Here is a 27843-nt window from a genome sequence, read left to right as displayed (position 1 = left end):
CATGCAGGGCGAGCAAACTGCTCATAAAACTCTACCCTCACTGTAGCCGTAACAGATGAAAAGCTTCTTGCTTCACCCCTAAAGACATTAATGTCAACTGTCAAAAAATTCTTTAGTACTGAACAAGAATTTCTGCTCTCTTAAGGTTTTTCCTTAAGAGGACAATTTGAGTCTCCCCAGGTTGGTGTTTTCCGGCATGGCTTCTATTGGGGTTCGTGTCGGTGAATGCTTTTCCCTGGAATATGAGCGGTTCTGCTCAGTGTAGGGTGGGCCTGTCACTGAGAGGAACCAACGCTGAGTTAGACGGTCACTCATAGGGAGTGGTCTGGGGGTAATCACTTAATTTTTAGAGCTCTTTACTTATACGGAGAGCAATTTTAGTCTCAAGGGGTTAGTGTTTTCCGGAGTGGCTTCTATTGTGGGTCCTGTCAGTGAATGTTTTCCCCTGGAATATGAGCAGTTCTGCTCAGTGGTAGGGTGAGCCAGTCGCTGAATGGAACCACTGCTGAGTTGGCCCATCCTTCAGTCACTCGTAGGAAGTGATCTGGGGGGATCGCCTAATTTTTAGACAAGCTCTTTACTTATATATTAGGGCTGTTGCGCATCTTGGGTAGTTTTGAACATTTTATTCCTTCTTGGTCTTTGAAGGTAATAAGTTCGAAACAGCTGTCAGGTCAGTGAAACCTTTAAAAGAATGCATTAATAAAAGGCGAATATATGGATGCTTGGGCAGCGCTCATGTCTTTTAAGTAGTGCAAGTTAAGGCAACTCCAATGCCGAGGATTGTATTTTTGTAAGCTCTCAGCTCAATTTTACGAAACTTTCGTAGTTTCTACAAACATTCGGCTTTGAAATAATGTTGGATCTAATACCCACTTCGCCTATGTAATTTTACATCTCCTAAAAGAAGCCGTATGGCTCTTTCATTTGTAATCCATTGAATACATTTGGAGTAAAAATTCAAAATGAAATAGAGGGCGTAGGTTTCGTGTTTGTAAATGTTTAGATTGTTACTAGTGGTATCATGATTCATCGGATTTAGGTTGTTTATCAGTTTAATTCGTATAATATTAAACATGAAAAAAGAAGAAAAGTGGAAGCAAGTAAAAAAGGATATAAATATGTCAATGAAGGTAAGAATATATTCAAATAACATATTGAATGAAATTGCTAAAGTCATGATGAAGCTTATATAGCGATATGTTTCGTGCTTATGAAATATTTGATTTAAATACTGTATGTGTAATCCCTCACTTTCCTGCCATTTTTTTTTTATGTTGTTGTTGCGTATATTTTTTCTTCCTTAGTAATATCGGTATTAACTCATGTACTATTTCACATGCATTTTGCAAAATATCTCTGAATTGTGCACTAATCGTGTGTTTTAAGCACGTGTATAAAGAAGCTGCAGAATTGCAGAGGATATGTTCGTGGGTTCGGTTGGCATTTTATTATTTTTATGTATGTTTTTTTTTTTTTTTTTTTTTTTTTTTTTTCTGATGACATAAATGAAAAATTATGAGAGAGTGGGAACTTTTGTACGAAGAAGCATGAATCATAAGAGAAATGGAATTCGAGCTAGAGGCATAGAAAATAAGAATGGGAAAATCATAACTGAAGAAAATAAAATCCTAATGAGATTGAAAGAATGCATTGAAGATCTATATGACAAGGAAAATAGACCAAAATGAGTTGTCATTAGAAGATAAATGAAGATGACCTAGGCCAGTTGATTTTGTAGACAGAAGTAGAAATGGCCATTAAAGAACTGAAATGTGGAAAGGCAGAAGAAATAAATGAAATACCTGCAGAATTCCTGAAACAACCTCAGAAGACAGGAACTGAAGAAATAACCAAAATAATAAATTTAATTTATAACGAAGGAGAATTACCAAAAGATTTTATGACCTTAACCCGGCGATGGTGAGGTGGGAAAATTTAACAGAAGTGGTAAGGTGGGGTCCCATGGACCCACCCAAATAATGTAATGTATTAGATTAATCAATTTGAAATCCATATCTTTTTAATCAATATTAGTGGATTCTTCCTCACAGTCTTGTTCTGTATCAGACTCATGGTTACTGACTAATTCTGAATCAATTTCACTATCATCATCTCTGCTGAATGGCTCCTCATCTGTCAAAGCATCATCTAAAGTTGACATAACCTCTGTTGTTCCTGCTCTAACTCATCTGGTAAAAAAAAAACGATATTATTCTCAAAATACCCTCTAAATATTTGCAAAAACATATTTTCTTATAGTTGGTATGTAAAAATAAGATGACACAGCAGTAACGATAATATTTTAGTAGAATATACATGAAAACAACTTGCATTTCAGAAGTAAATATAGTCACACTTTTGGTAAGATGGGGTCTGGTGGACCCCAGCACACTTTACACCTCTGCGCACTAAACTTGCTTGTGCGCAACAGCCTGTTGTCTATGCCGTCAAGTAGCGGGTTACGGGAGGGTAAGCTATACCGAGGCATGACTCACTGCCACACGTTGTTAAAAAGTTAGTCAATTTAAAATCTTTGGGATCTGTGACACTCACCTTACTAATACCCGGTTAATATTTATACCTATACCAAAGAAAAGTAATGCAGTGAACTGCAAGGATTTTAGAACAATAAGCCTCATTTCCCATACATCAAAAATGAGAATTCTAACGCAGAGAATTGCATCTAAGGTGGAAGTACCAAAGAAAAGTAATGCAGTGAACTGCAAGGATTTTAGGACAAGAAGTCTCATTTTCCATGCATCAAAAATACTTATGAGAATTCTAACACATAGAATTGCATCTAAGGTGCAAGAATTTCTTGGGGAAGATCAGTTTGGTTTCAGAAAGGGTAGGGGAACAAGAGATGCGATTGGACTGTTAAAAATAATAAGTGAAAGAAGTCTGGAAGTGAATAAAGAAGTTAATATCTGTTATATAGATTTTAAAAAAGCTTTTGACTTTGTAAAATGGGATAAGATGGTGGGGGTAATGGAAAAGATTGGTATAGATTGGAAAGACAGAAGGCTAATTATTTCATTATACATGGGACAAACTGCCATGGTGAGAGACATATGGTACAACAGAATCAGGTATCATTGGACAAAAAGTAAGACAGGCTGTTCTCTGTCATCAGTTTTGTTTAACATGTATTCCGAAACAGTGTTAAAAGAAGCATTGAAGAATTCAGAAGAAGGAATAAACATTGGAAGTAGACAAATATATTCAATACGATATGCAGATGACAAGGCATTATTATCAAATACTGAAACACGACTACAAAATCGGTTGAATAGATTACTGGAGTCCTGTATCAATTATGGAATGAAAATTAACATAAGAAAAACAAAGGTAACGAAAGTAGCAAGGAAAGAGGCAAATATGGATATCAGAATAAATGGGAAAAAATTGAATCAAGTAAAGACATTTAAATATCTAGGAAATTTGATTAGCAGTAATGGAAGATGTCAAAGACACAAGAATAGCGATGAAAAGAGATGCCTTTAATTGAAAATGGAATTTATTCAGAAGTAAAATTGACAGAAACTTAAAGAAAAGACTAATAAAATGTTGTGTGGAGTGTTGCCCTCAGTGCAGCTGAAACTTAGACATTGAAGAAAGAAGAAATTAAGATTTTGGAAAGCTTTGAGATGTGGATTTGAAGAAGGATGGAAAGAATCAAATGGACAGATAAAATAACTAATGAAGAGGTCCCAAAAAGAGTAGAAGAAGAAAGAAGTCTGTTAAAGAGCATAAAAAGAAGAAATGGAAACTGGATTGGATATATTCTGAGAGGAAATGGAATCATCAGAGATGCTGTCGAAGGAAAAATAGATGGAAAAAGACACAGAGGAAGAGTAAGGAAAACAATACTGGATGACATGCTGAATGGAGACAGGTACACAACCTTGAAAGAGAAGGCTTAGAACAGAAGAGAGTGAAAGGAAAGTTTTTGCTACTGAGAGAAGAACTTGCTCATTTGCAGAATATTTAAGAAGATATGATGACAGATATGTGGTCTGCAACCTTTTATGGGCAAAATTTACATTAGAAATAATATTGTTTCCTCCAAGTTTACTCTTTTGGGAAATATATCTGGTATTAATGAGCCCTACAACTTGAAGTATATGCAGGGGATTTTGATGTTGTGCATTAACTACACTTCACTAAAGAACATACACTCTCCCTTGTCCTGAAAATTGGATCCATCAAATCTCATACAGATCTCAGCAATCTTAAGTTAAATAACCTAATTCAGAAAGAAAACAATGTTCAGAATCTACAGTACATTGGAGTGTATTGTAAAATTAAAGGCATTGATTCGGATATCTGATTCAGAGTGTGTGTTATTTTATTTATGCATATATTTATATAATTTTTTGTTAATAAGATAGGAAATTATTGACCATATTCTATCTTACATTATCTTACATTAACATACATTAACTTTTGTTTGCATGTATATTACATGTAAACTTTTGTTTACATGTTCATTGTTTACATTAACTTACATTAATTTTTTTTTCACAGAGAGGAAAGATAGTGTGTGTTGCCCGGGTATGATAATGACGAGCTGAGTAGAAGAGCAATAATAATGAATAGCATGATAGCTAGTATGTGTCAGAAGAGAGGATTAGAATACATGGATGCTTGGAGGGCATTTGAGGACTGAAAGGAACTGTATGCGAGAGACCGCTTGCATTTGAACGAGGAAGGACTTAGACATCTGGAGAGATTGCTGTTTTCTGAATGAGTTGGTGTGTCAATGCAGGGAAACTGAAATTCCCAGGGTGAATGGTAGCAGTTGGCCTCTTGTGGGAATGGGTGCCAGGGGGAAGATATCAGGTAACGCCGAGTCCAGTGGAATCTGGAGGGGATAATGATAGGTATAGAAACAGTGACATTTTTATGCTTTATACTAATGCCAGGATTATCCAGAATAAAGGAGATGAAATAGTGGTGCTGATAGCATCAGCCTGTTTGAAGATTATTAGGATCTCCGAGACGTGATTAATGGAAGATGATATTATAACAGAAATAGAAGTAGCAGGGTACAGCATTTTTTAGCAGGATAGGAAAAGAAAACATGGTGGTGGAGTACTGCTTATGATAAGTGAGGACTTATGTCCTCTAAGAGTGGAGGCTTTGGAAGGCAGTGACACTAATGGTTTATAAAGCATATGGTGTGAGGTAGAAGTAGGCAAGACAGGATATTTAGTGGGGTGTTGCTACAAGCCAAGGAGCACAGAAGGTGAGCAGCAGGAGATATTTACGCAGTTGAACTTGGCAAGTGCAAGCAGAATGAGTGTTATGGGAGATTTTAACTACAGCAGTATAAATTGGGAAGAGTAAAATGCATGTAATAATAAGGGAATGGAATTTCTAGAATTCTTGAGTGACTGTGTGTTTAGGCAATGTGTAATAGAGGGAACAAGAGGTTCAAGAGTTTTGGATTTGGTCATAGCATCAGAAGAACTGATAATAACTGAAATGACATCTCTTCCCCCAGTTGGAGAGAGTGACCATATGGTTTTCACTTGGAAGGTGAATAGACATGGAGGAGTATCGAAGAGAAGGGTAACGTATGTGGAATTATAAGGCAGGTGATTATAATAGTCTTAGATATCAACTTTAGACAGTTCCATGAAGGGCAGCATTTGAAGGCCGAGTTATCATTAGTGATTGGGAAATTGTGAAGCAATATTTGTTAGCAGCAAAGTAAACTGTATTCCATGGGTGAAGAAGAGAACACAATTTGGTGTAAAGTGGATGGCAAACAATATCAAACAGGAACTGCAGGTGAAAAAGAACTTATGGAAGAGATATAAGGAGATAGGGTGGAGAGCAGATGCATGAAGAATATAAAATTCAGGTCAGGAGAGTGACTAATATGGTAAAGAAGGCAAAACTGGAATATGAGAAGAGATTGGCCCTAAGATCCAAAGGAAATCCTAGAGAATTTTTTAGCTATGTGGCCAGTAGGAGGAGAAATGATTGTGGAAGAATGACATTGTGGAATAAAAATGGGAATAGAATGACTGGTGCAGAGGATATTTAGTGTTCATTGAATGTCCTCTGTATCAGTGAGAACATTCAGTGGAGTTGTTCAATGAACACTTTATTAGAGAATTTCATCCTGGAGATATAAGTTTTAATACTTATATACTAGAAGGATAGGGCAGGTTTAAGGTTTAGAGGTACAAAAGGAGAGTGTGTTCGAAATAGTAAGTACTCTGGATATCAGTAAAGCTGTGGGATTGGATTTTGAGAGAATGTGCTAAAAAAACTGACAACTCCGTTGACTTGGCTTTTCAATGGAAGTCTGGCTATGGGCAGGGCCGGGCTTCTCTATAAAGGGGCTCGGGTGCAAGAAACCTTTTGGGGCCCTAAAATATTTTTCAAAGGTAAAAATTAAAGGATTCAAAATAAACGTATTGTAAAACCTCTTACCTACAAATGATTTTGGCACAGGAAAACAAAAAAAAAACACATTCGAAATATAACAGGTTAACATAATGTTTACTGAACACAAAACAAAAGTATTAAATATTAAAATAAATAAATATTTAACACAAACAAAAGTAACCTGGCTCACCAACTAGCACACAAAAACTATTTAGAATTAATTATTGTTTAAAGTAATAAAAAAATTAATTTAGCACATAAAACAATAAATAGGTTTACTATTTAGGCACCTAGTTTTACTAACACTTATATTGCTTAATATGTATTTATTTAAATATGCGATTTTTTTTTTTTTTTTTTTTTTTGCTATGTCATTAATCATTTTTGAAAAATTACAATTTTTGGCAATTTCCTTTTCAATGCCTAATATAGCAAGTGCATTTAAGCGTTCTTCGCACATACTTGACCGAAGATAATTCTTTATGAATTTTAATTTGCTAAAAGAACATTCTGCACTTGCTGTAGTAACTGGTAATGTAAAGAAAATTTTCAATACTGTTAGCACATTTGGAAATAGTTCATTATAACTATTATTTAATATATATTGCAATATGTCTTGTGCATTATTTACATTTTTTTGGTCCAAGATCAATTTCCTGGATTAAGTCTTCATTTACATCTTTACTATAATATTTTACAAAATCCATTGAGCAGTTTTCTAGTTCATTTTTTTCTAATGTTTTTGTATCAGTGATTAATTTAAAATAAGAAATAACATTGGTATATTTTTAAATCTCTCATCTGTTTGTACAATAATAGTATCAATCACAATGTCAAAAAAGTGACATCTAAATTCCTCTACTGATTTAGAAAACTTCATCTGCTAGTTCGGAAAATAATCTTTTTCTTTTTTGAATTCTTTTTTCAGGTAAGTCTTTGGAAATATTCAAGTTTTGTGCTATCATTTTTGCGTCGTCTAAAAATGTGTTAAATTTTGATCTTAAATTTTGGATTTCAGTTTTAATTTATTCACTAAATTAAAAGCAGAGTCAAGAACAATTGTTTTTGTTTGAAATAGTTTGTTGATACTATTAATTTTTGACAATATTGTAAACCACATCGATAAGCTTAAAATAAATGGCATTTCTTGTAATGAATCTAGTAGACTTTTAGCTTCGGATACTGCTGTGTTATTAATTGCACCAATAAATATTTCTAAGGCATTATAAGTTTGTCCAAACTGTGTATACACTGCTTTGACTGCATCTATTGGCTTCCCATCGAGTATCACATAATGGTTTAAGTGTAATATTTAAATGCTTTTGTATAATTTCCCATCTTTTTGTATATGAGAAAATACGCAATATAAACGTTGCAATATTCCGAAAAATTTTTTACAATATATACTACTGGAAGCAGCATCAAAAATCATCAAATTAAAAGAATGTGATAAGCAAGGTACATAAATTGCATGAGGGTTTAAACTAATTATTCTAGATTTTACGCCTTTATATGTTCCCTTCATATTGCTACCATTATCGTATGCTTGCCCTCTACAATTCATAATATCTAAATCAAGCTTACCTATTCTTTTTAAAAGCGAATTTGCTAGTCCTTCACCAGTCACATCAGTTACTTCAATAAATCCTATAAATGACTCATTTATAATTAATTTTTTGTCTACAAAATTTACATATCTAATAATTATTGAAGTTTGTTCCTTGTGAGAAATATCAGGAGTTCAATCCATTTGGATACTGTAATATATGGCTGCTTTTATATCGTCTTTAATTTTATTAAGGACTTCATTACCTAATGCAGCAATAATTTTCTCTTGAAATCTATGTGCCAAATGATGTACAATTATTTTTTTCGTATTTTTAATTCTGTTTACACGATCCATTAGCCAAGGATCATATTTACTTAATAATTCTATTAAACTTAAAAAATTTCCATTATTCGGCATTCCTATGTTTCATGGGATCCTTGAAATGACAGATTATTACTTGCTAAAAATAGAATTATATCTATAATTCTTTGGAATAGTAATTTTAGACGTTCCATTTCTTTATATATATTAATTTGATCTGTTCTGTCAACAGTCTAACATAAATTAAGCCTTTTTAATAATTCTTGCCAAGCAATAAAAGAATTAAAGTGACCAACAGAAAGCTCATGATCTCAAATTACAGATGACAGTTTCCTTTATTTATTAAAACCATATATAAATCCTGTTGATTGATCTTTTCCTCTTCTTTTGGAAAATAATACACAACAAAAGCAAAATACTGAGTCTTGAGATTTTGAGTAAACTAGCCAACTGTGAAGCTGAGTTTCACCATTTGGCTTTTTTTTTTTTTTTTAAATAGTACGATGTAGAAAATGATCTACCTTCAACATTCTTAACGAATGCGTCTTGATGATGTTTAGGTCCGGTTTTAACACAAAATAATCTAAATTAATCAGTCATAATATTTGGCCACAAACCTGGATCATTTATATTCACTTGATCACCATTGTTATTATTGTTGTCATCGTTATTTGCTGTATCCAAAACGTTTGTATAATCAGACGCATCTTTTTCGACGCCCACAGTTTCTACATTTTCGTTGAAGAGTTGTGTAGCTTGTTTGGAGTTTTCTTCTTCAGTTGAAGTTTGAATCGCAACTGCTGAAGTCGTAGCAGTTTCATTGTTAGATTTATTTTGTAGCCATGAAAACAAATCTACTTGTGACTTTTTGAGATTTTGCTTTTCTTCTTTTTTCTTTTCTGCTGATTTCCTTTTTTGACACCCAGAGGGATGCTTTCTTGGCATGGACATTATGGGTTAGGCTTGGCTTTTCGAATAAGTAAATAATATTAAATATTTTTATCCCATGAATTAACAAAAAGTTAAATATGTACATACTTTTTACAATATTACAGAATTTTAGAAACACTCAAGGAATGTTTATTTTTTTCGTTTGTTTTACTTCAGTACATCAGTTTCACTCTTATCTATCACTGTTAACTGAGTTGAAATGAACATAGTTGAGATCTAATCACGTGCAGACAACACTTCATAATCCTGAATATTGATAATACATTTCAGATAGCTTTAAAAATAACTTACCGCATTTACTGGACTGTAACTGGTCCTCGCATATAACTTGCACTACTGATTTTACTTTGCGAAAAAAAGAAATTGAAAAGTTTCGCGTAACCTCGCACTGAAAAAAAAAGTTTAATCACGTTCACCTCATGACAATAGTGACTTGCTTCCCGTGGCAAACCACGTGCCCTCCATCCTAGTCAATACATCTGCAGATGCAAGTAAAAGCAGCGTTTTATTGTATCACTGAATAAGGTACAAACATTTGCAGTCTGTGTAATATATTTCTCAACAAATAGTGCAATTAGAGACAGCTGGGATAAAAATGGCACTAACTAATTAATCGCATGCTCCTCCCCCCCCCCCAAAAAAAAAAAAAAAAAAACCCTATGCTATTTAGCTGCAAGCAAAACCATATGCTGCACTGGCAAAAAAAGAGCAACAATAAAAATCAACAGAAAGTGTTAAAAATCGTAAATGTGTTAAAGCTAGGAAAGATGTAGTGAATATTGTTATGGCACTTTCAGATATTGAATTTAGTTGAAGAGAATTAGCATTTGAATTCAAAAATTGTCTGCTAACTTTTATCATTGACTCGCACGATCTTTTGTTAACACTTTGTTAATATCTTTACTGGCCTAGTACCATGGCTGTCTGTTCATTAGTCATTCGTGAAGGATTGTTCATTAAGTATCTCAAGTCTTGTAAATTGCTGCTAATTTTTGCTTGAAATAATGGGAAAGCAGATGGTGCTATTTGGGTAGGATGCACACAAGGAAACTGCTCTCTAGGCAGGAAATAGCAATTGCAATATATATGCGGAGATTTTACGAAAAAAACTGAAAACTTTAGTTTCCAAAAATCAATGTAAAGGAAATTTGCTTTTATATGTAATAAGTTAAACATATTAATTGACAATAAATACTTCCAATCCATATTTTAATGACATGATTTAATAAAATCCAAATACAAATGCACTTTGGAAAATGGATACGTTCTTTACGAAACATGAAAAGATATATCAAATGATGGTAAAGGAGTCATGCTACGTCTGGATGCCTGACGAATAGTGCAACAACTGAACTTGACAAAACTTGTACATCAGTATATCGTGGAGATATATCGATGGCTTGGAAATAGGATGTTTGTTTCTAATTTTCTTATTACCTATTATTATGAAACAGTTGTTACAGTTTAATTAATTATTGCATTTTTATTTGGTATAGCTGTACTTAATAAAAATTGTATTATATTAAGTTAAAATATGTGTCAGCGAAGATGTTTGAAATGTATTTTTTTTTATTTAATTATTTTTTAAGATGAGTCCTGGGTTGCATGCCAGAAAACAGTAATTGGCATGCCACGTTTGGCAGGCATGTTAAGGGTTGTCCATCCCTGCTCTAGACTAACCATATATAAAGAATATAATAAATATTTTTTCAACGGTTTCAATAACGAGCCAAATGATATAAATGTGTAACAGATTAGAAAAAAAGTAATGATGAATAGGCATTTTAGGGTAAAAACGAAATCATGTTTCTTAATTTTTATACACTGCATTAACGCATCAAAAGGGTTAAGCAAAAACCCTAATATAATAGAGAAACACAGATATTATTATTACTGGGGTCCCTAAAATCCTGTCGATGAAATCCCTTTAGTTATAAGCAAAATTAGAAGAACAAAAAAAAATTAAAACAAAATAAAAAATATGTTTCCGCAAATGTGTACCAACTGTGCCCACTCGATCGTGGGGCCTGGGTGCATTACACCCATCGCACCCCATGATGGCTGGCCCTGGCTATGGGAAAGGTACCCAAAGAATGGAAGGAAGGTAAGATAGTGCCATTGCATAAGGACGGTAGCAGACTTAAAGTGCCTAATTATAGGCCAGTTTGTGTTTCATCAGTAGTTAAGATCTTGGAGAAATTAGTGAAGTACCATATTCAGCATTGGTACATATCTGTAAGAGTCAACATGAATTTGTTAAGGGGTGCTCTTGCTTTAGTAATATAATTGACTTTTATAATAAATTGACAAGAGCGGTTGATGAGGGAAAGGCATATACTGCCTGTAAAAATAATCATAATTTAAAATTCTGAATATTTTTACAAATTGTATTTTTACAAATCTACCCGTTATTTGTCAAAAGGAAATGTAAAGCATTTAAAAAAAATTGTACTTGTGTTACTTTCAGAAATGTTATTGTAATTTAAAATGATCAGGTGTTGCGTTTTATAAAGACATTCTTATTTACACTAACGGAGTCAACATGTCAGCCATTATATTTAAATTCTTGCTTGCCACTTTCATGGAGTGCACATATTCGCTAGGAGTTTGATGCCTGATTGACAGCTGACAGAGAGGAGAGTTTGGTATTGAAGTAACGAGAAAAACAAGAGAGAGCTAATGGAAGTTTAAGAACTCAGACCGGAGGAATTTTGTTCTTATTAAGTTTATTTAGTTTTATGTGACAGTTGGAAGAATATTAATAGTAAATTCCAAAAAAGAATAGTAAAACCGTGAATCTTTAAAGTGGAGGATTGAGACTGTTAATAAGTAATTAGTAAAAAAAAGAAGATATTGTAATCGATGTTCTAAAGGAATGTTTGAGAAAATGCTAATTGGAAAGTTTCTTCTGTCTTAAGGATGCTGGATATATTTGTTAATTCTACTGGAAAGGACGAAGGAATTAGATCAATTTTGTTATGTTGTTTTTGAAATAGTAGAAGAAACTTTTTTTTTCTCCAGTACAAACATTAGTAAATTGTACATCAAATTGAACTCCAAGAGGTAAGAATATTTATACATCAGTGAGACAGGAGAAATAATATTGTGTGTTATATAAAGGAGAAAAAAAAGGATCCTATGGAAAAGAAGAAGATTTTATATTTTAGGAAAAAGGCCTTAACAAAAAAATTGACTATGAAAATTTTGTTATTGTGAAAACAAGGTGTTTAGTCTGGTAGACGTGATTAAGTATATGTTAAACAATCCAGTAATAGAACAAGGTGTTTAGTCTGATAGATGTATTAAGTATATGTTAAACAATTCAGTAATAGAATGAATCAGAGAATAGGTGAATTTAATATTTTTGGATAAGAAAATCTCTAAAGCATAGATTTATTTTAGAAGGCCTTGGATCCATTTAATTTTGTAGTTAGTTGTGTAATTTAATTGAAGTGTATATATTGTTTTAGTTTTATTAATAATGTATATTTTTTGCATTTGGTCTTGAGTCAGTGATTTTCCAGATTCTGAAAGAAGCAGTTAAGTCATTGCATCAATCGGAATTGAACCCTTGTGTAATAATAAACACTCTGAATAAAAAAGGAAATCTTTATAGAGATAATCTCATAACAAATGAGGATCGAGAATAATTAATTAATAAATAATTATATCAAAATAAATTGCGCAGTCGACAGGATTAATAATTTTCAAAATAAATCTAAACAAATGGCACAGTCGACTGACATGATTGGTTGTGACTTAACTTTACTTTAGACTCCAGAAAGTAATTCTTGACTCAAGTAAAATGGCTACAGGAAATAGTAATTCTTGTTGTGAAGTTAGTTCAGTTAAACATGTGGAATTTTGCTTTCACTACTCAGGTGAGAGTAGTGAAAGCATAGAAACATTTTTTAGATATGCAGAAAAAATTAGAGAGTTAGGAAAATGGTCAGATTTTCATTTGTTAATTATACTTCATAATAAATTAGTGGGCAAAGCCAAAACGTATTTAAACACATCCCCTTTACTGAGAGACACTGACATTTACGCGACATTTAAAAGTTTTGCTAGATCTGAAATTCAAGTTTGGGAGAATTAGGGCCTAACATTTGGAAAATTCATCAGTACATTCAGTGTAATAGGGAGTCTGTTTCAGAGTATTACCACATATTTTGGAGCATTGCTAATGAATTTAATGTTTCATCTGAAGAGAGATCCTCTTTAGAATGGTTGCTGTTTAATCAGTTTAGGCATGGCCTTAAAAATAATTTGAAAGAACCAGCATACAAGAAAAAGGTTAAAAATCTTGAACAATGTTTTCAATTTGTTAGGGAAACAGAAGAGAGACTTAGAGATATATTTCATTCCCCAAATAATAAATAGGTTAACTCTTTTTGGTATAATGAAACTTATTCTCCTAACACAGTGTCTGCAGATAAAGAGAGAGCTAAGGGACATTTAAGAACGCAGACTGGAGGAATTTTGTTCTTATGAAGTTTATTTAGTTTTATGTGACATTTGGAAGAATATTAATAGTAGATTCCGAAAAAGGAATAGTAAAACTGTGAGTCTTTAAACTAGAGGAGTTGAGACTGTCAAGTAATTAGTAAATAAAAGAAGATATTGCTGTTGAAGTTCTAAAGGAATGTTCGAGGAAATGCTGATTTGAAAGTTTCATCTATCTTAAGGACACAATATATTTGTTATTTCTACTGGAAAGGGCGATGGAATTAGCTCAACTTAGATATGTTGTTTTTGAAGTAGTAGAAGAAACTTCTTTCTCCAATACAAGAATTAGTAAATTGTATGTCAGACCAAACTGCAAGAGGTAAGAGTATTTATACATCAGTGAGACAGGAAAAATAATATTGTGTGCTGTGGAAAAAAGGATTCTGCCAAAAAGAAGAAAATGTCATATTTTTGGAAAAAGGGGGTGATGATTGATAGAAACCTGAAATTCAGGGAACATATTGCACAGGTAGTGAAGGTAACTCAGAGGATTGCTGCAATACTGAGAACGACACTGACCTGCAAAGATAAAAGAGTTATCATTCAATTGTATAAGACAGTGATCAGACCACCCATAGATTATTGTTCTCAGATTTGGTCCCCAGAATTTGAAGGGGTTAAATTAACTGTGGGAAGGGTACAGAGGTGGATAACAAAGATGGTTTCAGGACTGTACAATGTTTCTTATGAGGATCGGCTGAGGGAATGTGGACTGCAGAGTTTGGTGGATTGAAGAAGGAGAGGTGATATGATCGAGAATTTTAAACTGTTGAGAGGTAGTTACATGGTTGATACTGGGGAGTTCTTTTGCTTGGTGGAACAGAGGGAAGGATAACAAGGGACCATCCCTGGAAGTTACGAATGAAAGTTGTGAGCAAGAGGCTGAGGAGTGGTTTCTTTGCTTGGGGGGTGGTTGAACTGTGGAATGCATTGCGTGATAGCAAGAACGGTCAATGAGTGGTACGATAGACTTTGTGTTTCCTAGGAAGGACCATCCTTGATGAGTCTTTTGACTCCGTGGAGGCCTGAATAATAATAACTTACATTAACCATTCAGATGGCACTTTTTTAGAATTCTGTTATTGTTTAATTTCTGTTCACTAATCTAATAGTAATATTGCCCGTGATACTTAGGCAAAAATTCTACAGTAATTAAAGTGTTTTATATGATGTTTCCTCTGTTTTTAGAATTCCTTTGATTAATCCTGTTGGGACATTGTTGGAACTGCACTTTCTTTTAAGGGCCATGAGGGACTGAATAAGATCATCACTCCAATCTTCTCCACCCTGGTTATTGAAGGCTAGCCCCATATTTGGTCTAGAGTGGAATTATCAGAAAATATAACCTTAGCCAGTCTATGATACTACTATTACTGTATTATAGGCTAACAACCTTTCATGGGCAAGTATTTAAAAAAAAAAAAAAGTGGTTGGTATTTCTTTGTGAGACAAACCTATTATAAGCATGAATAGTAACATTATCCATCAAATGGTTTTTGATCCAAGCAATTGTATTTACATGGTATTTTGAATTTGTTCCTTTGATAAAAGATGTGTATTAGTAATGAGTTTTGTTCAGCACCTTTTCAGTAGTTTCCTGTTAGTGTTGCCACACTTAACTCTGGCATGATTGTCACCAGAAAGAACCACTTTATCTTTTCTTGGGATTCAACTAAGTAGTGTCCAATTTGACATAAAAATCATATTTTGGGTCATCATCAGCATTGAGGATTGAAGCATAGGCATTCATAACCATACCATGCTGGTGCATGGCCAGCTTCAGTAATTATAGTAATGAGATGTTTATTGATTCCCATTGATACATTGTACAAACTGGAATGAATAAACAAGTCTGACAAGTTCATTTTTAATGGCATAACTAGTCCATGATTCTGTTTTTCTTTGGCCAAAAGAAAGCAAATTCATCTTCAGCATAGCAAGTTTCATATAGGTAGTTAACCTTCTTTACTTTGTGTGCAACAAGAGCAGTCAATCAGAAGTATGATTATCCTTAGGAATCTGAACATTACAGATTTTTTGCAAAGTAAACATTTCATTTTCATTTCAAATGTTTTCATTTGCTGAATGGTAAACTCAATGAACATGGTTATCCAGTCAAGAGTTAGTGAGGAAGACTATTTTTAGGACATCTTTAATAGTTTCTTCCATATCTGAGGTAAGCAGAGTCAATTCCCAAAAAAGAGCTGCTCACTTAGAAATACGAGGGTTGTTTGAAAAGTTTGGTAAAAAAAATAAGATAAGCACATTTTTTGGAAAAAATCACCTTTATTTCTCAACATAGTCTCCATTGAGGTCTACACATTGGGTCCAGCTAGTTTCCAATTTTTTCATCCCATTTAAAAAGTAGGATTTGTCAAATTGTGCAAAATAGTCATCGACAATCTTGATGACATCCTTGTTAGAAGAAAATTTTTTTCCCACCAAGCCAAATTTTTAAGTTTGGTAACAAGAGAAAGTCACATGGGGTGAAGTCCTGAGAATACGGTGGATGTGGAAGCATTTCAATTCCCAATTCATGTAATTTTGTCATTGTGATGGCCGATATGTGGGATGGTGGTCATGATGAAAGAGCACTTTTTTGTGTGACAATCTTGGCCGTTTTTTTCTTCAGTTTTTTTAAACGGTCCAACAGTGACTCATAATAGACTCCTGTTATTTTCTTACTCTTTTCCAATTAGTCTATCATGATAATTCCTTGGGAATCCCAAAAAACAGTGGCCATCACCTTCCCAGCTGGCAAAACAATCTTCGCTTTTTTCAGTACTCTTTAACCAGGCATTGTCCACTGTTTTGACTGCTGTTTGGACTCAGGTGTGTAGTGGTGGATCTAAGTTTCATCTACAGATATGAATCGACGCAAAAAATCTTGCAAATTGCAATTAAACATCGCCAAACGCTGCATTGAAATGTCTTTTCGCATGCGTTTTTGATCAACAGTCAACGATCATGACACCCGTTGCGTGCACACAGCTTTTTCATGTGCAATTTTTCGTGCAGGATATTATACACCCATTCAGTTGAGATGCCTACACTCTCAGCAAGCTCACATACTTTCACTTGGTAGTCTTCCATAACGATACCATGGATTTTGTCAATCATTTCCTTCGTAGTAACTTCAGTCAGGCATCCTGAGTGCGCTTCATCTTCGATGGACTTACGACCACATTTAAACTAATTTATCCAAAAATAAATAGTCTTTAAAGCTGGTGCAGAGTCCCCATGAACTGCATCTAACTCGACTTTGCTCAGCACAGCCGTCCACTTCTTCAAATAAAAGTGTTTTATCACTACACGAAACTTGTTTTTCTCCATTTTTATGAATAATGCTAACAATCTCATTTTAAATGTTTGCCAAACAAGAACCATGCGTCGCACATGACTAAATTTCATGTCGGTACATATCATGAAAAAGATTATATGTACTGACACTGGTATGAATGAACGAATTGTGTTGCTATCTATTGGATATCGAACTTTTCAAACAATCCTTGTATAACTGACAAATTGCTTTACAATGGGAACACATACCTGTGTTCCTATTGCCAATTCGTGATTATTGGAGAGATTTTATAGATATTGTGTGGGGATGATGATTGTCCCTTTTGGAAGACATCTGTGTATGTGACTTTCTGTTAATGTGGGAATGTCAGCTTAATGCAGCAGAAAACAACTAAGATCTGATTCGACAGGTATGGAGACAATTGATTCCTCTTCAGCTATAGCATCTTTCTGGCCATTAAAATATAAAATATTTTATGTATTTCATGTAGTCAGTGAGATTGCATTTAATCTGGAACCTTCATATTGATCTCACTTAGTCCTATAGGGCTCCAAGATCCATTGGCATCATTCTCAGTATCAGAGCATTCAAGCTTTCACAACAAAGTAGCAATCCATGGAGAGGAATACTGAATAGTATATAGAAGAATGAGTAAAATATACAATATATTATACTGCCTATTACAACTAATGGTTTGATTGATGTAAGTTGTCATTTGCAGTATAATTATGGTGTAAATTTTGAACTTTATAAATATAGTTGTCATATATATTATATGAAGTAATTTTGATTACCACATATTTCTTATTCAACTGTATTTACTATAACTTTTTTTTGTATGAAAAGTATAGTATATGTTATGTAAGTGCCGGTAGAATGAGAAGTTTGCAGTTTAGGATATCATTTTTATATATTTTTATTTCAGCGAAAAGCAGAATTCAGTGATGACGATGATGAATTGATGCCGTTGCAGGTAAAAATTACTTTGATAATTAAAAGTTAGAAGCTAAAACAAGTGAAGATTACTTTTGTTTTGTATTTATTTTTTGAAAGCATGAAGTAGTGACACAATTTTGGGTTGTGTCATTACTTATCACTTTCTTCTTTTCAGTACATAAAATACCACTCACTTGGTACATCACCCAACATTCTATAACAATGCACAATGGCGCACCCAGGGAGGGGGCCAAGGGGCTCTTCCCCCCACAAAAAAAAGGAAAAAAAAAACTAGAAAATTTTCCAAAAATCTTTTCCTAATTAAAATTATTTTTTTTTAAAAATTTATGTTGTGTCTTATATTTCTATACTACTTATGATTAGCGGTCACATAAAGTGGGAATACCCTATAGCTCACGGGAATCCTGGCCACTGTGAACGCAAGGCGAATGAAATAGTGCTCTTGCGGACGGAGTGCTACTTCATTTGCCTGAGTCGGCCCAGAGGAGATCACTGGTATCATGTATTGGCAATCACTGCAGATACTCAGTCATAGTTTGTATGCAATGTAATGTGCATTCTCAAATCGTCTACTCAATTCCCCCCCCCCCCCCCAAGCCCCCTCCAAGATTAAATCCTTAGTGCGCTACTGACAATGCATATAAAATCTCAAAAACTTCGGTGCAAAATTGGAGGCCAAGATAAAAAGTCGTTATCATTGTGACATTCTTGATATGCCCTCATGAGATATATAGGATACTGTAGTAGGATTGTGTAGTATGGTGATTAAGTTTGCATTATTACTAACCTCTTTTTGAAATATTTTTCCATATTAAACTTATAACATTTCATATTAAATATTATGACATTTGATGCAGGTTTCTACCTGCATCAAACATCTGCTTTGCTAATCTTTCTAAACTTTCCCTTTCTGTTTCATTATACTACCTTAGATTAGCTCTGTTCAAGCATCCCTGAATGATAACAATATCAGATATCTTTCTCTAATACCTTAGTCTTTTAATATGATTTTACCATCAATGCCAACTGTTTACTCCCCTTATTTTTCTATGAACTCTCTTATAATTTATTGTATGATCATCATCATGCGTATCAAGGATGTAGGCCTAGCATGGCCTGTTCCGACCTTGGAAGTCATTGTTGAATCGTTTAAGAGGACGTCCTGGATTTCTTTTTCCTAGTGGCTTGTACTTGAAGGCTTGTTTTGGTAATCTTTCAGTTTTCATTCTTTGAAAACAGAAAGCCTTCCATCCATTTATTGTATGATAAACTGTTTTATTTTTAAATCACTTCTCAGATCCCACAAGTTAAAATTAGTTTGAACATTCCCTTATATACTACTTGATAATGTTTTGGATAATTTCTCTCCTATTCAATATAAATTTATTCATTTGTCTATTTCCAAATTTAATTTCCTGTCTTCACTAAAAATTGTTCCTAATAGTTGAAATATTTTGATTGTTCTATAGATCCTCCTCCATTAAGAATTTGCAGTTATTTTCCATCTTGCCTATTTTCATGGTTTCTGCCTACAGCTGATTTTCATACAAAATTTGTTACAACAATTATTCAGTTAATTAGAGGCTTCTGAAAACTTATACTGGATTTTTTTAGACATATAATATTATCTGCATAAGTCATATACCTCCAATTTGTAATATCATGTTTATTGTCACTTTCCTTCATAATATGATCCATATAGGTGATTAAGAGTGGAGGTAGTCTGTACCCTTGTGCCTTCCTATGCCTATTTCATTTCACATATGGCTCCAACCCTTGATGGATCGCTTTCAGCATAACTTTACTTGCATTAAATTAAAGTGATGGTTCTCTAATTCTTACAATCTCTGGGATTTGATTTTTTTTTTTAGAATTGGGATGAATATTGATGTTTTCCAGTCTCTAGGTCAGTATATTTTCTTTCAAACCTGTTGACAAATTTATCACTACTTCATCCCCAGCTGCTCTCAATGATTAGACTGCTTTTCTGAAAATCTTGGTGCAGTGAGTGATGAGAAGATACATTCCTGATTCCTTCAGAACATCCTGGTAATGGAACATAAATATCAGGGAAAATAGAATGCTGATATGATGGGTACTTCTTAGGTTTCTTCAAAGAGTGGTATGCAAAAATACATACAGGAGGAATTAAAGTACTTATAAGCACTTTCAAATTTGACTATATTTAAATTTTTTTTTGTTTGCTTGCTTGCTTTATTAAATATCGTAAAATATGTAACTATTTGAATTTTCATTATTAATATTAATTTTCCCATATGATTTTCAAATTGAGCATTTTATTTTTTTTTATTTTCATAATTGAATTATATTTTTCTGCAACCACATGCCTAAGAAAGGAGTGTCCTGGGTTCGATTCTCATCGTTAACATAAGAAGCTTAGGAACTTTCTCACACATAGCCAAGTTAGTAGGTCTTGGGCATGGACTGCAGGGTTTTTTCGACCAGCAAGCAAGCAAACCGGCCTTGAACTCAACGCTTCTGTAGAAGCGTTGAGTTCTCAAGACATTGGATACAACGGGAGGCATAGGGATAACCACCTTATCCTTGTGTATGGTTGCAATTAAATGAATAGAAAACCCTCGACACCGCAAGGTAAGAAGAGGTAAAAAGGAAGAAGAATTATATTCTGCAAACTTGTAACAAAGAAACCCTGATGCATGGTTGGTGAAGGGAGAGATTCAATTTTTTAATTCTGTTTTTTATATGTAGCTCCCACCCATTAAACATTATTTTATAAACCTATAGTGCAATCATATCGTGAGTGAGTTAGAGCTTTTTGTTTTCTATTTTTATTTATTTATTACCTACTCCAGAAACCCTGCCTTAGAGACAAACCATGGAACTTTTTCAAGTTACTTTTTATTATTTATTATTATTATTTAGCACCTCCAGGGAGTCCAAAGACTCATCAAGGGAGGGCACCAGCTATACAGCTCTGTCTCCACACTCAATCTATGAACGACATCTACCGCTGACCACCACCACCACTAGTTTTTCCAGAGACAATCACAAACATCCATGCCCGCGGCGGAATTCAAACTCGCAGCCTTTTGGTTGCAGAGCGGATACGCTAACCACTTGGCCAGCCAGGCCAGCATCTCCTCTAATAAGCAGGGAGGTGGTCTTATACCAGTCAATGAAATTCATTTGAAGACAATCACAGACATCCATGTTTATGGCAGAATCACACCTGCAACCTTCTGGTTGGAGAATAGATATACTAACCACTCAGCCAACCAAGCTTGCAAATTTTACATGTTCTCTTCATAGTACAAAATCATTGTCAACCAGTATTATTATATTATATACTGGCAAAGTGGCTTATTGTTTCTCATATCTTGAACTTAAAGTGAGCAATAATTTCTTCAACCATCTTAATTTGTCCATCTCGGTTTGGATTAAAATATAGCCTATTGGTTTCTTCATATTGTCAAATAAGAGACACATAAATTTTAGGTACAGTGGTACAAATTTTTACAATAAAGATTCAAGGGTCAAAACTATATAACTGAGAGGAGACCTCCACATAGCCTTTACAGGAATGCAGAGAACCGACCAGGGCTTCTGACCTAATGTCCAATCCTCGCCTTCTCATGGTACACCCTGTTGGATATCTACCTGGTTACTGAACGAACGAGGATAGGCTGGCAATTTGGGATTTAGCCGACCAAATTGTATTCTTTGGCTTAAACCATTATACAATATACCAATGTACAACATGAAAAAATTTCATGCTGGTTGGGACGTCGCCTGGTTAAACAAGTTCACCCTGGTTCCCTGTTGTTTTAACCAGGGAACCAGGGTGAAAAACGAAAAGTCGCGGTTCACCCTGGTGAGCAGCACAATCTGAAAGCACACCCCAACTCAACATCACGAGATTTAAAGATCGGTATTATCAACATAAGAAGCCTGAATGGCAAAGAAATTGAGCTAGCTGAGGAATTAGATAAGTACCAGATTGACATAAAAGGGTGACTGAAACAAAAAAGACAAAAACTGGTGAGATCTTTCTGAGCAATAAATCATCATCATCAAATTCCTGACATGTACCCTAAAGGGGTGTACAGGATATGGTAGTACTACATGAAAAATTTATGTCATTACTAACTTCCTATCTACAATTTTCCTCCAAATCAGTCTGTTACTTATCAAGACTCCAACATTATCAAATCTTATATTTCTATCGTCTTCCTCTAGGTTGTTTTCCTGCCAACCTGGCAGAGAACACTTGTTTTGCTAATCTTTCCTTGCCCATTCTGTTTAAGTGACCATACCACTTGAGATTAGCTCTGCTAATGCATTCCTGGATGCTGACAATGTCAAGTTCTTTCTTAATATCCTCGTTTTTAATATGATATTGCCATTGATGCCATCTGTTAATGCCTCTAATCTTTCTCAGGACTCTCATGTCTGCGTTTTTTGGTCAAGTGTTTTACTTCTGACCCAGCTCTCAGATCCATAAGTTAAAACTGGTTTGAACACTGTCTTGTATACAGCTAATTTAGTGTTCCGACTAATTTCTCTCTTATTCCATATGAATTTATTCAATTGACTTCCAACCATACCACCTTTGTTGATTCTGTTGTCTATTTCCATATTTAATTTACCATCTTCAGTAAAAATAGTGCCTAAGTAGCTGAAATGTTTTACTTGTTCCACAGGCTCCACATTCACAACACAGTTGACATTTTCAACAATTCTACCTATTTTCATTGTCTTTGTCTTTTTAATGCTGACCTTCGTACCATATCTATTATAACAGTTATTCAATTTAGTCAGGGAATCTTGCAAACTTGTAGCAGATTTATGTAGAAGTATAACATCGTCAGCATAAAGCAAACAGCTGACATTAACATCTCCAATTCTGATATCATGTTTAATACCACTTTCCTTCATAATGTGATCCATATAGATAATGAATAACAGAGGGGATAATGTACATCCTTGTCTCACACCAGATTTAACGTTAAACCATCTTCCTGTACTTCCTTCGATTCTAACTGCCAACTTACAACTGAAATACAGACTAAGTATTGCTTGATATAATGCCCCATTCACACCATATAACTGTAGCGTATTGAATAGCTTCTCTCTTGCCACCTTGTCATATGCCTTTTTCCAGATCGACAAAATTTAAATACAGATCTTTGTTATATTCCCATGCTTTCTCAACTATTTGTCGTAAAGTGAAGATCTGATGCTGACAGCCTCTATTTGGCCTGAATCCAGCTTGTTCTTCACCAAGCTTTTCTTCCACAATTCTTCTCAACCATTTCTGAAGTATACTTGCAGAGATCTTGCCAGAACATTCAGTAGGGAAATACCTCTGTTTTTCCCACATTGAGTTTTATTTCCTTTTTATATATGGGTACTATTATAGCTCTACTCCAATCAACGGGAATTAGTCCCTCTGTCCAGGCTTTCTGAACTATGCAGTACAGCCACTGTAAGACTTTTATACCACCATATTTCAGCATTTCTGGTCAAATATCATCTACTCCTGCTGCCTTTCCACATTTCAAGCCCTTCATGGCTTTTTCTACTTCAAGTATGGATATATATTCCTGACTGTATCCTGTTGATTGTCTTTAACCACTGTGCTATCACTGCTTGTTTCATTTAGCAATTTTTCGAAGTAATTACTTCATACTTCAAGGATATCTTTTTCTCCCGTTTTCATGTCACCTTTATCATCTCTAACTCCTTTTACAGCACTCTTTCCTCCATTTCTAAGCTTCTTCAATAACCTCCAGAATATCTTACCACCTTCTTGATATTTATTTTCTATGTTGTTGCCAAAATCCTCCCATGACTTTTGTTTAGCTAGTTTTACACAGTGTTTAGCTTTCTTACATTTGTCTCTGTATTCTCTAAGAGCAAAAGCTGACTTATTTGCCAGGAACTTTTGATATCCTTCACTGCCTCTTTAACTTCCTGTGTCAACCATGGAATTCTGATTTTTTTATCCTTGCAGACAACCTCACCACATGCTTCTCTGGATCAATCATTCAGGGTTTTCTTCAAGGCTTGCCACTGAATCTCCAAGGTTTGGTTCCTATTATCAAACTCTTTAAATTTTTCTCCAATAATCTTTGTGTATTTTTGTCTGCAGTTCACATCTGAGAGCTGTTCAACTTTTATTCGCTTTAAAACTTTCTTACATGTTATTCTTTTCAATATGAAATTCAATTTTATCCTGTTCAAGACTAAATAGTGATCACTTCCAATTTCAAATCCTCTGTACACTCTGGTGTCCTGCACAAGGGAGAAAACATCTCTATCAACAATGACATAGTCAATGAGACTTTTCTTATTCCTTGCATCTTCTCTCCATGTGAATTTGTGCACATTTTTATGTTGGAACATGGTGTTAGTAATAACCAGTCCATGTCCTGAGCAGAAATCCAACGGGTATTTGCCATTATTATTAGCTTTGCTCTTTTCTCCAAATTTTCACCAAATATTTTTATATGTCTGACAATCATTTCCTACTCTGCTAATTAGATCCCCAACAAGGACCAACTTTTCCTTTTTCATTGTGTCAGTTGCTTTTTCAAAAGCATCAAAAAATTCCTCCACTTCTACCTTAGTAGAACCTTCTGTGGGACCATAGGCACAAATAAGTCTCATTGTCCAATTCCCCATTCTGATATTTGCCCACATCACTCTACTTAAGACTGCCTGCCATTCAAGAAGATTAGCCTCGTATTTTATGTTGAATATTATGGCTACTCCTTCTTTTTCTTGATTGTCATTTCCTGAGTATAACATTTTGTATTTATTGCTCAGAAAGATCTCACCAGTTTTTGTCTTTTTTGTTTCAGTCATTTATGTTCGATCTGGTACTTATCTAATTCTTCAGCTAGCTCCATTTCTTTTCCATTCAGGCTTCTTATGTTGATGTTACAGATCTTTAACTCTGGTGATGTTGAGTTGGGGTGTGCTTTCAGATTTGTTCCAGTAGCTGACTTTTTGCTGTTCACTCTGGTTCCCTGGCGAAAATAATGGGGGCCTTGTTTAACCAGGCGATGCCCCAGCGAGCAATAAATACAAAATGTTATATTCAGGAAATGACACTCAAGGAAAAGAAGGAGTAGCCATAGTATTCAACACAAAATATGAGGCTAATCTTCTTGAATGGCAGGCAGTCTCAAGTAGAGTGATGTGGACTAATATCAGAATGGGGAATTGGACAATGAGACTTAATTGTGCCTATTGTCTCACAGAAGGCTCTACTAAGGTAGAAGTGTAAGAATTTTTTGATGCTTTAGAAAAAGCCACTGATACAATGAAAAAGGAAAAGTTGGTCCTTGTTGGTGATCTAAATAGCAGAGTAGGAAATGATTGTCAGACATACAAAAATATTTTGGGAAAATTTGGAGAAAATAGCAAAGCTAATAATAATGGCAAATACCTGTTGGATTTCTGCTCAGGATGCACTGGTTATTACTAACACCATGTTCCAACATAAAAATGTGCACAAATTCACATGGAGAGAAGAAGCAAGGAATAAGAAAAGTCTCATTGACTATGTTATTGTTGATAGTGATGTTTTCTCCCTTGTGCAGGACACCAGCGTGTACAGAGGATTTGAAATTGGAAGTGATCACTATTTAGTCTTGAGTAGGATAAAATTGAATTTCATATTGAAAAGAATAACATGTAAGAAAGTTTTAAAGCGAATGAAAGTTGAGCAGCTCTCAGATGTGAACTGTTGACTAAAATACACAAAGGTTATTGAAGAAAAAATGAAAGAGTTTGATAATAGGAACCAAACCTTGGAGATTCAGTGGCAAGCCTTGAAGAAAACCCTGATTGATTCTTTCAGAGAGGCATGTGGTGAGGTTGTGTGCAAGGATAGAAAAATCAGAACTCCATGGTGGACACAGGAAGTTAAAGAAGCAATGAAGGAAAAGAAGAAAGCATATCAAAAGTTCCTGGCAAATAAGTCAGCTTTTGCTCTTAGAGAATACAGAGACAAATGTAAGAAAGCTAAATGTGTAAAACTACTAATAAAAAGTCATGGGAGGACTTAGGTAAGAACAAAGAAAATAAATATCAAGAAGGTAGTAAGATAATCTGGAGATTGTTCAAGAAGCTTAGAAATGGAGGAAAGAGTGCTGTAAAAGGAGTTAGAGATGATAAAGATGACATGAAAACGGGAGAAAAAAATATCCTTGAAGTATGGAGTAATTACTTCGAAAAATTACTAAATTAAACAAGCAGCGATAGCTCAGTGATAAAAAAACACTCAATGGGCATACAGTCAAGAATACATATCCATACTTGAAGTAGAAAAAGCCATGAAAGGCTTGAAATGTGGAAAGGCAGCAGGAGCAGATGATATTTGACCAGAAATGCTGAAGTATGGTGGTATAAAAGTCTTACAGTGGCTGCACTGCATAGTTCAGAAAGCCTGGACAGAGCGATGAATTCCTGATGATTGGAGTAGTGCTCTAATAGCACCCATATATAAAAAGGGAAATAAAACTGAATGTGAGAATTACAGAGGAATTTCCCTACTGAGTTCCTGGCAAGATCTATGCAAGTATACTTGAGAAACGGTTGAGAAGAATTGTGGAAGAAAAGCTTGGTGAAGAACAAGTTGGATTCAGGCCAAATATAGGCTGTCAGAATCAGTTCTTCACTTTATGACATATAGTTGAGAAAGCATGGGAATATAACAAAGATCTGTATTTAAGTTTTGTCGATCTGTAAAAGGTATCCAAGAGAGAAGCTATTCAATACGCTACAGTTATATGGTGTCAATGGGGCATTATATCAAGGAGTACTTAGTCTTTATTTGAGTTGTAAGTCAGCAGTTAGAATTGAAGGAAGTACAGGAAGATGGTTTAATGTTAAATCTGGTGTGAGACAAGGATGTTCATTATCCCCTCTGTCATTCATTATCTGTATGGATCAAATTATGAAGGAAAGTGGTATTAAACATGATATCAGAATTGGAGATGTTAATGTCAGCTGTTTGCTTTATGCTGACGATGTTATACTTCTACATAAATCCGCTACAAGTTTGCAAGATTCCCTGACTAAATTGAATAACTGTTGTAATAGTTATGGTATGAAGGTTAGCATTAAAATGTCAAAGACAATGAAAATAGGTAGAATTGTTGAAAATGTCAACTGTGTTGTGAACGGGGTAAAACAAGTAAAACATTTGAGATTCTTAGGCACGATTTTTAGTGAAGATGGTAAATTAAATATGGAAATAGACAACAGAATCAACAACGCTGGTATGGTAGGAAGTCAGCTTAATAAATTCATTTGGAATAAGAGAGAGAAGTTAGTCGGAACACTAAATTAGCTGTATACAAGACAGTGTTCAAACCAGTATTAACTTATTGATCTGAGATCAGAAGTAAAACACTTGACCAAAGACTAGAGACCGCAGATATGAGAGTCCTGAGAAAGATTAGAGGCTTGAAACAGATGGCATCAATGGCATTATCATATGAAAAAACGAGGATATTAGGAAAGAACTTGACATTGTCAGCATCCAGGATTGCATCAGCAGAGCTAATCTCAGGTGGTATGGTCACTTAAACCAGATGGGCGAGGAAAGTTTAGCAAAACAAGTGTTCTCTACCAGGTTGGTAGGAAAACGACCTAGAGGAAGACCAAGATATAGGTGGGTTGATACGGTTCAAAGTGCCTTAGATGTTAGAAATGTAAGATCTAAAAATGTTGGAGTCTTGACAAGTAAGACTGATTTGGAGGAAAATTGTAGATAGGAAGTTAGTTTTGATGTAAATTTTTCGTGTAGTACTATCATATCCTGTACACCCCTTGAGGGTACATGTCAGGAATTTGA

At 34.5% G+C, this 27843-nt stretch overlaps 1 protein-coding gene across 1 annotated transcript in view; it reads left to right on the top strand.

Annotated features, from left to right (window-relative positions):
* The first annotated feature begins 1012 nt into the window (after window positions 1-1012).
* The window catches only part of LOC150102950 (transcription factor MafK-like), a 41864-nt gene continuing 15033 nt past the window's right edge, over window positions 1013-27843 (top strand). The window contains exons 1-2 of the mRNA XM_090397596.1: window positions 1013-1133; window positions 17962-18009. Coding sequence (XP_090253722.1) covers window positions 1077-1133; window positions 17962-18009 — 105 coding nt within the window. The 5' untranslated portion in view covers window positions 1013-1076. The remainder of the gene's footprint in view (window positions 1134-17961; window positions 18010-27843) is intronic.

This window comes from Typopeltis vanoorti, chromosome 9 (genome assembly GCF_054136105.1).
Source record: "Typopeltis vanoorti isolate ZY-2024b chromosome 9, IOZ_Tvanoo_1.0, whole genome shotgun sequence".
NCBI lineage: Eukaryota > Metazoa > Arthropoda > Arachnida > Uropygi > Thelyphonidae > Typopeltis > Typopeltis vanoorti.
This window is presented reverse-complemented; position numbering and strand designations above follow the sequence as displayed.